This window comes from Cyprinodon variegatus, unplaced genomic scaffold (genome assembly GCF_000732505.1).
Source record: "Cyprinodon variegatus isolate N-32 unplaced genomic scaffold, C_variegatus-1.0 Scaffold788, whole genome shotgun sequence".
In the NCBI taxonomy this organism is placed as follows: Eukaryota; Metazoa; Chordata; class Actinopteri; order Cyprinodontiformes; family Cyprinodontidae; genus Cyprinodon; species Cyprinodon variegatus.
Window position 1 is genome coordinate 252279 of NW_015151241.1, and position 17567 is coordinate 269845.

The 17567-nt window shown below is 38.0% G+C and overlaps 2 protein-coding genes across 2 annotated transcripts in view; one reads left to right on the plus strand and one right to left on the minus strand.

The window, feature by feature from the left end:
• Nucleotides 1–10914, plus strand: part of LOC107098545 (bone morphogenetic protein 6-like) — a 62399-nt gene extending 51485 nt beyond the window's left edge. The window contains exons 5-7 of the mRNA XM_015396283.1: nt 5517–5593; nt 7368–7478; nt 9268–10914. Coding sequence (XP_015251769.1) covers nt 5517–5593; nt 7368–7478; nt 9268–9417 — 338 coding nt within the window. The 3' untranslated portion in view covers nt 9418–10914. The remainder of the gene's footprint in view (nt 1–5516; nt 5594–7367; nt 7479–9267) is intronic.
• Nucleotides 10857–17567, minus strand: part of txndc5 (thioredoxin domain containing 5 (endoplasmic reticulum)) — an 11036-nt gene continuing 4325 nt past the window's right edge. The window contains exons 2-10 of the mRNA XM_015396284.1: nt 16727–16879; nt 16095–16200; nt 15906–16002; nt 15308–15423; nt 14917–15003; nt 14670–14825; nt 12551–12633; nt 11764–11893; nt 10857–11683 (exon numbers count right to left, since the gene is read on the minus strand). Coding sequence (XP_015251770.1) covers nt 11561–11683; nt 11764–11893; nt 12551–12633; nt 14670–14825; nt 14917–15003; nt 15308–15423; nt 15906–16002; nt 16095–16200; nt 16727–16879 — 1051 coding nt within the window. The 3' untranslated portion in view covers nt 10857–11560. The remainder of the gene's footprint in view (nt 11684–11763; nt 11894–12550; nt 12634–14669; nt 14826–14916; nt 15004–15307; nt 15424–15905; nt 16003–16094; nt 16201–16726; nt 16880–17567) is intronic.

A 17567-nucleotide genomic window follows, 5' to 3' on the forward strand; every position in this document is an offset into this window, starting at 1 on the left:
TTAAATTTTTACAAGCAGGAAGGAGAGATGTGGTTTATGGGCACCACAAATCTGGACTTTTACACTCAATGAAAGCCCACAGTAAATATCAGCTTTATTCCTCTTAAAAAGCCCCACAGACTGTAAATGCTGATTCTTTGAAGGCCGTGAGGTGTAAGGAAAATATGTTGGTGTGTAAGAAAAGAATGAGCGGGAAGTTTACTGCAAAGCCTGATGTGGTTTTGAATCTTAAACTGAGCTTTAGGATTAAAGATATTTAAGAGTTAGATTATTTTGGGTCAGAGGGGTAATCTTGTTTTTTCACTTTGAAAAAAAATCTGTTATTTTATTATTGGATTCTGTTATGATAAAAGGAGAAATAAAACCTGTTTCAATGATTTTTGCTTTATTTGTATTTTTCTTATCAAGACCTTATCCTCGTTTTCATAAAAATAAGACAGAATAGGACATCAATTTAGGTGTCTTAAAGCAAACTTAAGGGCATTAAATATTTCCAAGCTTTTCCATGTTACCAGCTTCTACTGTAATCTTATGAGTGCAAATGCAGCACTGCGGCTTCATCCACCCTCCACCCTTGGCTGTGATTTGACCCGAAGCTGAATGTCACGCATCATAAAGCAGACCTGGATGAAGGAGCAGGGGGTCTGTGTGAAAGTGTGTATAAAACATGGCTGTGTGCACTTTAAGCTAGGGAACATTTTACAAGATTTTAATGCAGCACATATTGCACATTACCTGCAGAGTCCTAAGGAGCTGCACAGACTTTTAACAGGGATACCACTCACGGATGGCACTATATTGTCTTATACATATGCATTTGTTCAAAACTTGTCATGTTTTGTTAAAATCACAGTCTTAAGTCTTTAAGAACAGTTTTCCAACCAGGATCAGCCTGTATTTAGCTCTGTCTCTAGGTGCATTTTTCTAATGCGCATTTTGAAGTATCGCATCAGAAAGGCATGATGGATGCAACAAGATAAAAAAAAAAAAAAACTGCAAAAAAGTTTTTAAAACGTTTTTTACCTTTTGCAAAAAACGGTCAATAATAAAAACTGGAGAAGGAAGCACTTTTCCAATCGGCTCTACCAGTGCACTTTTGACTTCAAGTAGCTGATCAGCTGTTTCTGATGTCACCGTCTTACCAGATGTTCCTATATTGCGTGTAGACATGGTTGGAAGCAATGTCCCCATTACCAGCTACAAGTTAACGTAAGAACAACTTGTCTAATAACCGCACAGAGTCATTAAACGTTTCTGTCATTACTGATCTATGGTCAGTGCTAAATTACTGCTTCTACTTCCTGTTTATTGCTGCCTTGAGTGATGATGTAATATGGATGACGGTCTATGACGACATTGCGCTTTGTATTTCTTGGTTAATTTGCTTTAAGCCGACAAGAAACATCGTAAATTTGCATTTTCCCTGTTAGAGGTTCACTTATAATTTGTATGTTAGTTGAACAGAAACATGGCTTCTTTTACTATAAACTCGGATCATCGTCCTTTCCCTTGCTGAAGAAACACACCCCAGATCATGATGCAGCCACCACCATGTTCCATAGTAATGACAGTTTGATCAGAGTGAAGATGCAGTGACGGTGTTGGTTTTTCCACAACAAAGTATACATTAATCGTTAAAGCTTTTATGGGAGAAGATTCATACCTTTAACATGGTTTGCTTTCACACATGCTTTAAGTTGGGGCCAGGTAACGTTATGTAGATTCAGCAGCGTATATAGTCCTCCTGTACTGTACTTCTCCTTTTTATTCTTGTTCTTCTAATTTTCTAAGGGCACACATTCAAAGTGTAAGTGATCTGCTCCAGTGCTTGGTTGAACTGTGCCCAAAGTAACTGTTGTAACTTGTCCAACGTTTAATTCTTGGGTTTACAATCTACTCCAGTAACCGAACTCCAGAGGAGTGTTTTCTCCAATTAATTCTTAATCTCTGATGTCTCTACCGTGTTCTTTGCTCGTCATGTTCACTGATGCTCTCTGATAAACCTTTAAAAGGGAATTTTGTTTTTTTTACATTGGCCCCTTGATTTTACGTCATTACATCATGTTCGACTCACCCATATTACTTTTGTGTCATTTGGAGCCGTTCTGAAGATATTCCGTTATATCCAGGTAACGTCTTCCTATGGGCAACGACTTGAAGGCACAAACTAAACTGTTCATAATTTATTCTTTATGGTACGCCAGCATTCATAACATGTAGGTGAATAACCGTCCCCCAGACATCCGCGGTTATATTTTTTATATTTCTATTTGTTAAAAACAAAGCGGCGTGTGTATGACATCATCCGCGCGCTTCGTCTACCATTAATTTTTCCTGTCCGCTGAACTGCTGCTAGTTTTACTCACATGCCTGGAAGATGTCTAGTGCTGCTACCACAGATATCTCCAAATGGAATTGAATGATTCAGATTAGCTAGCCGAATAAATAAGGGGTAGAGCGTAGCTGCCTGGTGTAATGTACATTGGTTAAATAAAGTAAAAAAAAAAATAAAAAAAAAAACTTGCATGGATGACGTTCTCCTTTAAGACCTTTACAGAAGAGCTGCATTAATACTGAGAACCAAACAGTCAGGTGCTCTCTGTACCCTCAGAAGAAGACTTCTAAGGTTTGGGTTAACTGAGTATATGTAGGGGGATTAAAGTAAAGTTGGGTCGATACAAATTAACAACATGCTTTCTTAGATTTTTATGTCTATGGCACCAAAAGCAAACAAAATATTCAACAAGGTTTGTGGCTGTGTGTGAAAAACATACCTCTGCCTTTTTTACAATATCTAATTATTGACCCCAGCTATTTCACTACAGCTGTGTTTCTTTTTTCGTTTCCTATAAATCCCACTTCAAGTTCCAATCATGTCAGCCAAGTTTCTCAGCCAGTGGGTTCTGTCCCTTCAGCCGTGCTTTTCCTCTGTCCTTGGATGTTTCCTGTATATAAACACTCCACAGCATAACTGTTCCTAACAATGCAAAGCCAAGTGGACTTTTCGTTTGAATATTTATAGGAAAAACAGTCCCGATCTGAGGCGGCTAATCCAGGACCAGTGTGTCGCCTGGTGTGTGTGTGTTTTCCTGAACTACAGCCTTTAACTCTGTGTGCTCTCTGTAGCAGAGGATGCTGGAAGGTCACTCGGTCCACAGGGAGGCAGGACCAGCTCTTGACCCCACGTTTATTGCTTGTGAGCATTGAGCCGCGCACGCCGAAGCCAGACTGACGACCCATATACAGTAAATTATGTATTTCCACATTAGCCTGCAGCCAGTGAACGGCCCTTCCTATTGGAAAGGAAGGAGCAATAAACGAGGGAAACACCTGACTCTGTCGGACGCTAACAGCTGGCCCTTTGACCTGACTGCACCGCTCTGTGCCGTACTCCGTCTCACCTTTAGTTTCCTGCACCCTACGGAGTTCAGTCAACCATGCAGAACCCACCCAGATTCGCCTGGACTTTAAAAAAGAAAACTCATCTGGATCCCACTTGTACTTCCCTTAGCTCTTTATTCTTTCAGCCTCAGATGAAGGGTAATAAATCCAATTTCATATGACACAAGTCCAGCTAATACATTCGGGTCTGGACGGTGCTGTTAGAAGTGACATTAAACCCGATGATGAAATCCGAACGCAACCAGCTGTGGTGATTTTAAATGACAAATCTTTAATGAGCCGCTGGAGTGGCCTTGGCTTCCCAACACATAAACACGGGGTCATTAATGTGTGGGTGTGTTGTACTGTTTGTTATCCAAATGCCACTGCTCATGAATGATGGACACGGAGATGTAAGGAACCAAAATCAATGACCCGTCCATAAGTGAAGCTTGTTTGTTTACACTGTCTGTCTGTGCATGCGCGTTTATGCGTGCGTCTCCTTCCAACTCCAGCTGACCAAACAAGGCTGGTGCGAGGGTGAGGGTGAGAGGCTGGGTGGCTGTGACTGAGTGACAAATCTCAGGCAGGGCTCTGACTCATGCCTCCTCTGACAGGCACACACTTAAAACACAACTCTGAAGGATTTAAAAAAAAAAAGCCACCTCCATTTATGGAGAATTTGTACATTTTTGTACTTAATTACATTTAAAAAACTACTTTTTAGTACTTTAAAAGAAAGGAAAGGGCCTACTGTAATATAAGCACTTGTTCAGCTGCTGTTAAATCCATAAATAATAACTAATTAAATGTGTAATTGGAATATTTAATCAGCTTTAATCAATGTCGTGTAACTGATAGCAATAATCATCATAAAAAAGAGACTATAAATGACAATAGATACAATTTCAATAAAGTTGCACAATGATACAGATTTTAGAACAAAATCCAGGCTGGAGCAAAAATGACCTGGAAATAAGTAAACATTTCTTAAATTAAGTGTATTTAACCTTAATTTAAGCAGGTAAGTAAGATTATTTGTCAATAGAATTTGTTTATTTACTCTTAAAATAAGATGACTAGATAATATGCACTTGGAATAAGACTTTTTTTTCTCATTTTAAATGTAAACTGTCAAAGCGTCTCACTTACCTCCTCAAATGCTCATATTTTAAGTTGAAATGACTTATTGAGATTTCAATTTTTGCAGTGTACAGTTTGAATACTCTCCCTGTGCATGTGTGCGTTTTTTCAGGGTACTCTCATTTCCACCAATAGATAAAAAACATGTCAGGGTCAATTGATCTATTGAGATCAGCCTTACTATGGTTATGAGAGAGTGTATGTGATGGATTGTCCATCTGTAGACTGCTGCAGCGTCTGTATCCTGGGTGAGAATGAGGACTTTTGCCATCACCACAGAAGCCATGTTCTATTTTTTTTTTACCATCTTCTGCCCTTTAGAGCTTCATGATGAAATTTTAAACCTAACAATAAAATCAACCCAAACAAAGAAGACAGGAAAAGCAAAAGAGGCAGTCCTTGAAACCCTCTTTGGAAAGTCAGTGTCACCATCTGGACTTCAGCATGGTGACGACTGCCAGCAATGACCTCTTCAAGCCTGAAAACCAAAACCTGTACCTGTCTGCATGGCGCCTGCAGGATGGAACAGAGATGATTAGCAAGGACTGCATGGCTGCAGAGTCCATAAACACAGTTGTCACCGTCTCACCACTTGTACTTATGCCAGATATTAGCTGACATAGGAAAATTCAATTAGGCACGCCTTCAAATGCATCATCCAGAAGCACGTACGACGCACAGGCCCATGTAATGAGCACTGCTGCCTAGGCTGTGGTTCACGCCCTCCCAGCCTTCTCCACCCTGAGTATTACACGAGTGCAGTTGTTTTTTCTTCTGCTCTCAGACCCAGAGTGTAATGTTTGTTTTCACTCTATTTAATTGTCTTTTACGTCATGATTCTTGGAGGGAGGAGTTATATTTATTTATTTTTTGTTTTTCTCCTTTCATGGGCTGAGAGGCTGACAGGATCCAGTCAGCCCTAATCCACTGGTGCTAAATTCACTTTAAGCTGATCCTAATGTCTCCTAATGAGTTCTGCTCTTCTGTTTCAGACTACAACAGCAGCAATCAGAAGACGGCGTGCAAAAGACATGAGCTGTATGTTAGCTTCAGGGAGCTGGGCTGGCAGGTATCTTCATGTTTTAAACATGTTAATGAGATCTTGTTGTTGAATAAGTTTTTTTGTATTTGGTAGTTTTATGTGTCGGTCGTTATTGGCTGCTTCAAAACTTCACTGACTAAATGGTTTAACTGGATGAATGAAGGATGTTGGTGCTTTCAGATACCTACATTTTTCTTAAAACAAGTTCATTTTTCTTGAATTGAGCAGATAAAATGGTCAGTTGACAATGAAATAAGACATTTTACAATCAAAATAGCAAAAAACATCAACTTCATTGTCTTATTACAAGTGCTTAATATCAAATTATCTCATTTTGAGTGAGAAAATACCAATTCCATTGGCTGATCATCTTATTTACCTGCTCAGATTAAGCTAAATCACACTTAAATTAAGACATCTTTAGTTGTTTTTGTGGTGAACTCACCTTCTAACCATGAACCAATCTTAATTATAGAGAAAAAGTTGATAAACTTCTTTTATGTTTACTTTATAAAAAGGAAGAAAGGATGAATATAAACTTTAGTTATCCTTTTTTCTATGATGGTTAAAAAAAATAGGATAATTATGTAGAATTTGATATTATTTCTCTCTTTGTTTTACGGATTAAGTAAGTACTTTATTTACTTTTTATCCAACTTTATTTTTCTCTGGTAGTAAAATATCAAAACCCACACCCAATTTAACAAACCAGTACTGAATGATGCTAAGTGATGCTAATTTTAAAACCCCAAATCTTGTTAGTTTTTTTCTGTACCTGTTACAGTATTGTGGTAATTAAAGTACAATTATGCACATGCTTACTTGGAAACAATTATAATTTTCCTGTGCTTTGATGCAGAGCCTAATATTTGGCACATATTTTGATCATGGCTTACAGATTTTATTTTTATATTTAATTTTTTGTCAAACAAAGTTTTTAAGTAATTTAAATAAACAAGTATGGGCCAATAAACATGGTTTTCCTTCTTATTTATGGCAAATAAAGTTCAGAGTGATTAAGTTAGTGCAAATACAAGTGGTGAAATGTACTAAAATTAAACATCTATATACAATTATCACAGAAAACTTACTGAGACCAAAATAAAGCAGGGAAACATGGTGCAGCTGCTTCTGCTCTCTTTAAACACCAGACCACTCTTGCGAACTGATAAGAAACGGCTTCTAACAAGCCAGATAAAAACAGTGAAAGAGCCTGATACACACAGCTGAGTGGGAGCAGAGCCAAATGTCAGCCTGCAGGTGTGAGTTTACAAAGAAGCAGTTGGAGAAAAGGGCAGCCATGCATTCATCTTTACAAACATGCCGATAGCTGTTAACACACCACTGACATCTAGAGGAATAGAGCAAGCAATTACTCACCTGAACGCTCACATTACATCAACAATGTACTGTAGTTTTATTATAAACCTAACATTAAATTGTACATGACCCATTAATCTTGCTTTAGAGACAAATTCATGTCCACATATGACAGGGTGGAAAAGTGGGATTAAAAAAGGAAGAGCTGTAGCTAAAAACAGAGGGTAAAAAATCAGAACAGAGTGAAATAATGCTGATAGCTCATCAGGTAGAGATAGTCACACATATTTGTCCTTATAGATGTCATGAGCTCAGGTTTTTAGCTTTTTATTTTTATGTAAAACCAATTACATAAACCAAATACCTAGGAAAACTAACTTTAGAAGTTCTACAATAGCTGCATAAACATAGATAATGAGAAAAGCTAAAAAAAAAGGAACATGTGCTTCAAGGAAACTTTGTTTTTATTGTGTCTCTTCAGGACTGGATTATCGCCCCTGAAGGCTACGCCGCCAACTACTGTGATGGAGAGTGTTCTTTCCCTCTGAACGGCCACATGAATGCCACCAACCACGCCATCGTGCAAACGCTGGTAGGACCACCCTACTCCACCTAATGCATACTTATATACAATATGTGTGTGTCCACGGTGTGATGCCCTGTTGATGCAATGGCATTATTGTGCTCATAGAGGTGTTTTTTCAGATAGAAATAGCGCAACTGTGTGTATCAAAGTTATCTAATCCAATAATTATTGGATTAGGTAACTTTATCAATCATTTTGATTTGAAATAACTTAAAACATACAGTAGCCCCCAAATTCATTCATTGAAACGAACTTTTTAGATTTTGTCTTGTAACAAGCAGCATAATACATATATATGGATTAAATTAAATATGGTAGTCCAACAGAAAGAAGTGCATAATTGTGAAAAGAGAGAAAAAGGGAGACATGGTTTTGAAATGGTTTGTAAATAATCCATGATTCTATCACCTTTACATTGATCTCCCAGTCTGTTGTGGTTTACTAAGCTTTGCACTTCAACGTTTTTTAAATTCTTCTTTGCATAACGACTCAGTCTCAGTCAAACTAAAAAATGAAAAAGAGTATCTGTGATCTTAGACTTGTAACTTTGACCATAGATGTCTAATTGTGCTGGACTTTGACTGAGCCAATTTAATATAAAAGTTATTGATCTAAGGCATTTTACTGTATTTGTCTCAAATCTTTGGTGCATATAATAGGTTTTCTTCCATAATGCATCCTAAAAAAGACCATTGGTGTCAACTTCTCAGAACAGCTGCATCTTAACTGGGGTTAAATATTGCACTAAATAAAAAAATACATATCAGATTTTCTGATTTATCATGGTTTTGTTTCACACATTTTTAAAAAACTATGGATAATTTTCCAGTCGTGTGCTAAGTTGTGTTGTAACGCTAACATTTAAAGGAGATAAATATAACTGGGCAAAGAGAAATCCTTTATATAACATGAGGGTTGAATTTCCTATGAAGATGTTTTTGATTTATTTATTTTTTGTCACATTTAATATTTCAGAAAATCAATAAAAAAATAGACAAATTATCCACTCATGATTTTGTTTATTTAGGTGAAAAAGTTTTTACAATGTGAGGAAGTATTTGTCTCAATAACCTTATTGGTGGTTGAACCACTTTGCGGGCACCAACCAACCACCTTCAAGCTTCTCCAGCTTCGGCTGTAAAACAGATTTGAGTTTTTTCTTTGGAATAAATGACTAGTTCATGATGATGCAACAGATGTTCTTTGCAATGAAAATCTAGACTCTTTGAATGATTGTCCTACTGGATAAACTATCAGTTTGTGAAATTAAGGTGTTCAAATCCAATTTAATCCGATTTCCTTTGCCTTTGAATTAGTTTTACTAAAAAAATATAAGTGTGACTAAAAAAAAGAAAATATTTTACCACAGAACAGTATGATGCAAGGGTCCTATTGTCTTAAAGGTATAGTGGAAGATTTTCGCGAAAAAATAAATAAATAAGTAAATGCGCATATACAAACCTGTAACCGCTCGTGAGAGGGAACTCTCATTAAACGCGTGCGAGAGCGTGCACAAGTCCATTTCTACTCGTGCATGCTGTTTAAAAGTTGCTGTTTGCATCGCTCGTACAAGATTACTGTCCAAAAGATTTGCAAGTTTTCCACTATGACAGACTCACCACCGGTAAGTGAAAATAGGGACGAGCACATAGGATGGCCAGTCATCAAAATGATTTATAACCTGGAAAAAAGAAGATCCTCCACTATACCTTTAAGTAAAAGAGACATATGTTTGTGTTTAAGGATCTGTTACAATGGTAAAAGTGCTGAAAATAAGATTTTCCCTCATTTCCAGGTGCACCTGATGAACCCTGAGAATGTACCGAAGCCGTGCTGTGCCCCCACCAAACTCAATGCCATCTCAGTGCTCTTCTTTGATGACAACTCCAATGTCATCCTGAAAAAGTACAAAAACATGGTGGTACGCGCCTGTGGCTGCCACTGACACCAAGCACCAGGGAGGACTGGGCCAGGCTCACCTCAGCCGGACATCTTTTCTCAGATAATGGACATATTTCAATAAAAAACTGCTTCGAAGAAAAACATCCGCCCATCTGTTGTGGGACCAGTCATACTGCTGCCTTCCTCCCCATCTCCTCTTTGATTGAAAACATGGTGGATGACGTCTGAGGAGACAGACTAAAGATCAGTTTCCTTGCTCAGCTGATAGAGAACCTGTAATATCCAGATGGGAATAAACGAGGCCAGTGGTAACTTCACAGCAAATGTAAACTGATGCATCAGTCAGTGCATTCGTATTTATCCTCTTTCCTACTGTATTTTCCTCTCAAGCCATATTTACTTTCCCAAAAATATAATTTGGACTCGACCAAAGTGACCGCATTCTGTTTTAGTAGCAGACTCCTCCAAATAATGCTCTCTGAGTCAATATTTGCCAAGTTCAGGCTGAGATGCAGCTTCACATGATGCACGTTGAGGCCAAACTCTTGTTTTTCTACAAAAAGGAGCGAAATTCAGCCCTTTTACCCTCCTACATGCCACAAACGGACATTTGTTTTTCTACAATTGCAAAGCTCACAAACACATCTAACCCAGACAAGAGATTGTGGAAAAACATTTACAGAGACTAAAACAGCCACTTCTTCTCTTCTGTAAACCCTAGAGCGACATTATGCTCAGATTTAGCCGCAGCGTCTTCCCATCTGAGCATGTTACTGTGAGCCTTAATCAAGTATTTAAGAGAACATATTTGAACCAAAAATAATGTATCCAAACCAATCACAGTACCTTTTGTGCCTAACCGAACTTAAATATTATATACCTCTGGAAAGCTGCTGTTTACATTTGTGATCATTTTCAGACTGTTTTTGTAAATACGTGTACATTTTCAGCTTATTTATTGCACCTTTTACTGAAAAAAAATACCACATTAAAGCCAGAAATAAAAAATAAAAATACAAACTGATTTTTGAAAAATTTATTATGAAATCTCGTCACAACTTGCCATGTTTTTTTCATTTTTCTTTTTTTTACAAAACATCTCATTCCCCATGAAAAAGACAAAATATATATACTGTCATCAGACTTGATTTTAGACCATGTGGTTTTTAAAGAAAAAAAATGACTGCCGTAAAAAATACTGCCGGTGTTGCCCGTCTGTGTACCTGGGTTGGACAATAAAAAGTCCTACATCACAGCATGTTTTTCACATAAGCAGGAACAAGAACATAAACTGACACAGGCGGGTGGATGGAGTTTGCTACATGTAGGGTCATTATATTCAAAAAAACTATTGAAATAATTTCTCCAGAAAAGAGGCAGATTTCTATATGTGAAAACAAATGGATTTGGTGCAACTTAAGTTTTGATTTTTAACCCCTACTCAGGTGCTTATAATTTTTTTTTTCAAGAAATATTGATCTGTTTTTTTTATTTCAAACTGCTAGCAGGAAAATAATCTATGGATTAGACCTAAAAAATACAAAACAATCAAGTTATAAAGACAAGAATTACCCTAAGCAGGCTTTTCTTATCCTCTTAACTTTATATCCTTTATCCACCTAAGCCTAACAAAAATAACTGGTGCATGACTTAAGATACCAAATGTGTATAAAAATAAAAGGCTGATAGATGAAGGTGACTGATCGCTTCATGAAAAGAATCTGGTCTTCATTCATGGGTCAGATAATTACATGTTCTGGTCCTGTTGGTTGTTTCCCTGAGGAGTTAAGTCAGATAGGCCATCAGTAGATAAATAACCCTCAACCTCATCTGTGGGATATCAATATTTTGACTCAAGTGCTGCAACAATAATGGCTTACAAGTGAAACATACTGAAAAACAAACAAACAAACATGTTTTTAATGAACATGTTGGTAGAGCTGTAGTTTTAGAGGGAATCACACTTCATCTACAGCCCCAACCAGCATCCTTACAAGATTTTAAACTTGGGAGATTTATAGAAAATACATTCTAATTTTTCTGTCTACAAAGAGAGACCCAGATGTTAAAATCCCTCTGGTGCTGGTTTAACTCCTTCTTGAAGGAAATAAAACTGTAGAGCGGGGGTGATGTCCTCCTGGTCACCACACGGGAGGAGAGTCCAGGTAAAGGAGCCGCGTCTGTTCCTACAGCTCGTCTCTCGCCTGCCTCATCACGAAGCTGTGCAGACTCTCCAGGTCCCGGCCTCCGTGATGCTCGTCACCCTGCTCCCCGGCTTTGAAGATGATCAACGTGGGGTACCCTCGGACCTAAGGAAAAGAAAAAAAAACATCACTATCAGGGGTTTGTTTAATCACCAGTTTGAGAGACTTTTATTGGTAACACCTACAGAATACTTGTTGCACAGCGTGCGCTCCACGGTGCAGTCCACTTTGGCAATCTTCACGTCGGTGAGGCCAGGAAAATCCTTCTTGGAGAGATCATCCCAAGTCGGAGCGAGATGCTTGCAGTGGCCACACCTACACAGCAGGAGAGCAGGTGTCACTTTACTGACTGACAGATCACAGATCGCATCATTGTGAAGAAATAACATAAAACCTGCAGTATGAAACTCCACTTATTTAATCAGCTTTTAATAAGATAACCTAATAAGAGTCAGTCTATTAGATTTTACATTAAATAATTCAATTATTTACTTACATTTTGAAACAATGCAATGAACATGACTTTAGCGACAGCAAGTGAGCTAATCAAAGACCTTTATTTAACTTTAATGTTCACTAAATTAGGTCATAAATACCAGACAGACTTTTCAAGCTCTTACTTGACGTTATTTTGAAGTGCTGTCACTCAATTCAGATGGGAAAAAAATCTAAATAAATAAAAAGAACATCTAGAAAAGCATGCAGACCTCTGCTAGGAACCGGCTAAAACTCAGAGATTATCTGGATCATTACCGAATTTTTATTAATTGTTCCTTGGCATGAAGTCTGGTAACAATTAACTTTAAAAACCTTTCATAAGTGTATAAGTTGAGCACAGTGTATAAGTGTATAAGTTGTGTCTGTGTTTTTACAGTTGTGTCAACTGTAAAAGGCGGCCCCTAGTTCAATTATTTTAAAGATTCACTTGTTCTATTTGCTTTTTCCCGTTTGTGGCAGTATTGCAGATCTTACCATGGAGCGTAGAATTTGACAAAGGTGAAGCCCATTGCCACAGTCTCTTCAAAGTTGCTCTCAGTCAGCACCAACACATCGGACTGCAAAGACAACAGCAGTGATGGAATAGTTAATCCTTATAGATCAGAAGGAAACTGAAACCCATCACTTCAAAATATCATCCATTGTGACAGTAGGAGTTAAACTTTTGCATATTTTATTGATGATACTGACTCAAACATTTCACAGAGATGTCAAAAGTAACAATGTTTATTACTCAGGTTGAAGTAGAAATTATGCTGCTTAAAAACACTTGCAGAAGCATCAATTTAAGCTTTGTACAAAAAAAAAACATTTTCTAAACTACTTAAATTATAAAAGAAAATGTATAGCAGGATAAAGTGTTAAATGCTTTACTGCACTTGTCTTTCAAAGTAACTTTTTTTTTTTTTTTTTACAATTCTGGATGATAACCTCTTTATACTTAATTTTCTTAGTTTTATAACTAATGGTAACAGTGTAAATTTTTTCTTTGCATCATCTTGAAAAACGATTTTGGTATGAGGCGAACAACAAGTTGGTTGACAGCTCTGTCTGTTCAGTAAAGTTTAAGAAACTTTGAAAAGGTTGAAAGTTACTACATTTAGCAATGAGCAACTGGCAGCACTGGCTGGAGATAACCAACCTAAAAAAAAAAATTGGAAATCAACTGTATAAGAAGGAGTTTAGTACATATAAAAAGAGCGTAGCTTTAATTCAGGCCCTAACAAGCTTCCACAGATTCTGTTTGAGGCCAACAGGGAAATGTTCCAGACTCCAGCATTGGTCAGGACTATTAGCCTTCCTTTCTCTTTCTTCTTCCAGGTAGTAACATCACAGCCAGACAAAAAACCTTTACCGTCAGTGAACCTGATGAACAAACTTTATTGGTCTACTGTCAAGACGACAGGGCAACTAAAGAACAACTGACTTTCATTAGCGGCCTAATGTTGCCTTTTTAGCACAACATTCTTTGCCAAACATACTTTATTTTAAAGGTTTGTTGAAATTCGGAAACAAAGCCATGGCTAAAACTTATTTCCCAAAATTTTCAAATTTCAGTCCATACAATATAATACCATTATCGATATAAATGTAAGAAAAACTGCAAAGAAAGCCCAAAACAGACGTCTGTAAAAACTATTTTGTCAAGTTCATGTCATTCCTCCAACATAAAATTTTAGAAAAGCCTCTACAAAGAAATCTATTTTTATTTGGAGCCCAGAGTCAAACAGATTACAAGTAAATTTAACCAGGCGATAATCTGTACCTCCTATTTATCAGTTCATGGGTTCTTTCCTTTTACAGTTATGTCATTGCCTCCTTATTGTCATTTAAAGAAGAAACAATCCTAAGCCTGAAAGTCAAAGATCAGTAAGAAATGAGAATAACTTATAGCTGGCTCTGAAAATACAAACTAAAGGTTCCCAGTCAATTCTGAAACCTCATATTTCTGATAAACCTGCATTGTAACTGAAGATAAATACTAGCTTCTCGTAAAGATTTATCCTGTTAATATTTCTCCACTTTTTGCTCACTAATGCTAAAGCCTCGCCTTATTTTCTCCTATTTTTAAATGAAAACTGTTATTTTTTCACCCCATATCTTTGAGCAAATCTAAACCAGCTTCCCAGGACAAACTAAACCCTAATTACAGCAACTCATCCCATAATACAACAGGACAGTTGGTGGTAACGAGGTCACGCTCTGCTGCTTTCTGTCCTCTTTTGTTTAAAAGCTGCACACTGCTCTCAGCTCTTCTAACTTTAGGCTACCTGACTAGTTCTTAGCAACATTATAACTGCATTTTCTTTCTCAGTCCATGGGTTCCTTCCTCTTGGATGCCAAAATGTTGAACATTTCTTTTTTATTTTTTGAGTTAAAACGTCACCAGTGGCTCATTTTTTGGACAGTAGGCAGACAGGAAAGGGGGTAAGAGAGAGGGGGAGAGACATGCAGGAAAGCACCACAGGCCAGATTCGAACCCCGGTCGCCAAAGACTAAGGCCACCGTACATGGGTCGTGGGTGCCAACCACTGCTCCACCTGCACGCCCCAAAATCTCAAACATTTCTAACATGTCTGCTGTATTTACCCACCTTCACCTCCTCTGCAGGCTCCTCAGTGAGAATCTCATTAGCTTTTTGCTCATCGGCTGGTTCCTCTTTTTGCTCTGGAGTGAGTGCAGCTTTCAGCTGGTTGTCCACAAAGTCTTTGAAAGAGTCCAAGTCTCTCTTCCCTTTGTATTGTTCCGTCTAAAAAAATAAAATAATAACAGTAAGAGCATCATTACAACTTGAGTTGATCCTACACACAAAAACAAATAAGAGGAGTCAGCTTTCACACCTTTTGTCCATTGTGGAAGAACAGTAGTGTTGGGTATCCTCTGACACCGTTCTCAGAGCACACCTCGTAGTGCTGTGTGCAGTCCACCTGGGTCACAGACAGGAACCACAGAATGAGTGAAACAGTGCATTGCTGATGAGCCTCCCATGCAAACATGTGGCAGCTCATATGATTACCAACCTGCTCCGTCACACAGATAAACTGACAGTACAAAGTACCCTGCACTAAAGAGAGCAGATAAAGCACAACTCCATCCCTGCAACAGCAGTATCTCAGATTACCAGCATGCAGTAAAACAATCCAACACAATGAAGTTTAAGACTTACAGAAAGACAGGAATAAAATATGGAAAACTTGTAAAACGTTTTTGGTCTTCATCTGAGGAACTTACCTTTCCTATCTTGACGTCTTCAGTGTGCTCAAAGGTGGAGGCCAGCTGCTCCCAGGTCGGAGCCATGGCTTTACAGTGGCCGCACCAGGGTGCAAAGAACTTAATGAAATGGGAACCTGGATCCAGAACACAGAACCAGTCACATAAAAAAAAGATGCCATGCATTTAAGGGTTTTGCTTTACAAAAAAATAAAAAATAAAATAACTTTCTATCATAGCTCACAAAAAAAGAGAAAAAAAGTGTACAGGTTTTATAAAGACAGAAATGATGAGTCTTGAAAGCATACATTTTAATAATCAACCTTTCCTCTTACTGAAGCGGTTTATTTTTCCAGCTAACGGTCCAGAAACTTCAGGTGACAGGATACGTTATTTAACAGCTAGTTACTGTCTGAATTATGTAAGTCAGATATTCAAATCAAAGCAACGAGCCGTTTCCTTTCTCTAATGAGGGTAACAGAAATGTACCAGTGGGGATGAAAACTGAGAAAATCATTCAAATACCAAACAAAAGTGAAACTGCTTCCTTTTACAGCTGTACAGCTGCAGCACAAAAAGAAACGTCCTTATTAACTAGTGAATGAAGCATAACATGTACCTTTGGATATGTGTTCCTTAAAGTTTGAAGCGGTGAGCTCATACATGCCCTGTTTGGGCTCAGGAGCTTTAGGAGGTTCTTGTTCGCTCTCTGGTTCCTGCACGGCAAAAGCAGGTAGAACTTGTTTGTTATTTGTATTTTATTATGAAAAATAAGTTTATGGTGGATTGCTGAGAGAATGACACCCACTGAAGGTTCCTCTTGAAGAGTCTTCAGCATCCACGTCTCCAAAGACTGCAGATCTCTGGATCCCTGGTACTTCACTGGTTCCTGATCGGGCTTAAACAGCTTCAGTCTAAACACACAAAAACGGAAAATCTTTTGTTTTTGTGATTGCAGATGTAGAGAGACATCAGCAGAAAGATTAGAGTTTAGCCATGAAGAAGGATGCTGGCATAATATTTAACTAACCACGGGTCAATGTATCGCCTCTTAATGGCTAATAAAAAACAAGGCTATTCAAAGCTGTGAGGGGTTTGTTAACTTAGCTTGTGGAGTAAATTTTAAATCAAAAGTTGGATCCAGTTTGTTTCAGTTTCACCCATACAAAAAAATGTTACAAGTCTCACTTATGAAAGAAATGAAGGTTCAAAGTCAGCTAGACAGATAACTAAGGGTTCTTATCCCTAAAAACACATCAAAACTGTGGATACAATGATTTAAAATATAGATTACCTTATACAATATTTAGACATTATGATCTTAACCACTGCTGATCATGTTTTGCAGGTCATTATTTTTGGATGGGTTTTTCTCTCCCCATTAAAATGTAAACCTAACTAGCCCCGTCTATGTCTATCTGTGTGTTATTCAGAACTTACGTGGGATATCCCCTAACGCCGTGCTCGCTGGAACAGAACTTGGTGTTCTGGACGCAGTCTACTTTCACCACGTATACAGGTGGATCATCCATGCCGTTGTATTTGTCGGCCAGTTCGTTCCATGCAGGCTGCAGTCTCTGGCAGTGGCCACACCTGGACGGAGAGTAATAAACTGGGTTAATGCAGAAGTTCGAATCACCAAAATATTGGAGTTTTCCCGTTGCCGACATGTTTGCAGCTCATCTTAATGTGCAGTGAGAACGGATTAGTGGACGAACTCGCAGGCTGCAGGAGGCAGTCAGTAAAAGCTCAGAGCAGCGGGGAACTGTGCTTTATAGATTTGAAAGAGGTATGGAAATTTGACAAAAATGATCCCTGTTTAACATCTTTTGTTTAGCCCAATAGGTCCAGCCTATAGGAGCATCTGAGGCTATTTGTGTTTTGAGTATGAAACTTTATAAGATTCCATTGAATAACATTAAAATAGAAACTCAATATTAAGTTTTAAAAAGTTGTATATTATAGCGTTCCTCCATCTTCCTCCATAAAGATGCAGGCAAACAATCTTAATCATGTATTATCAATTTGTACTTGCACAGCCTCGATCGAGTTTTTTTGCAATCTGATCCGATACCTTGGCTAAGCACATGGGCAGACACCTGACACTGATCAAAAACAGTTAAATAAATGAACTGTACACATTGGCATGTAAATGATGGCATCAGGTTTGTCATAAATATTCTTTGGGGGAAAAAAACTAGCTGCTGTGCATGCTCTGTGTGATGATGTAACCGGCATGGCAAACATAGAACTAAAGTGAATAGATTGAATAGAATAGAAA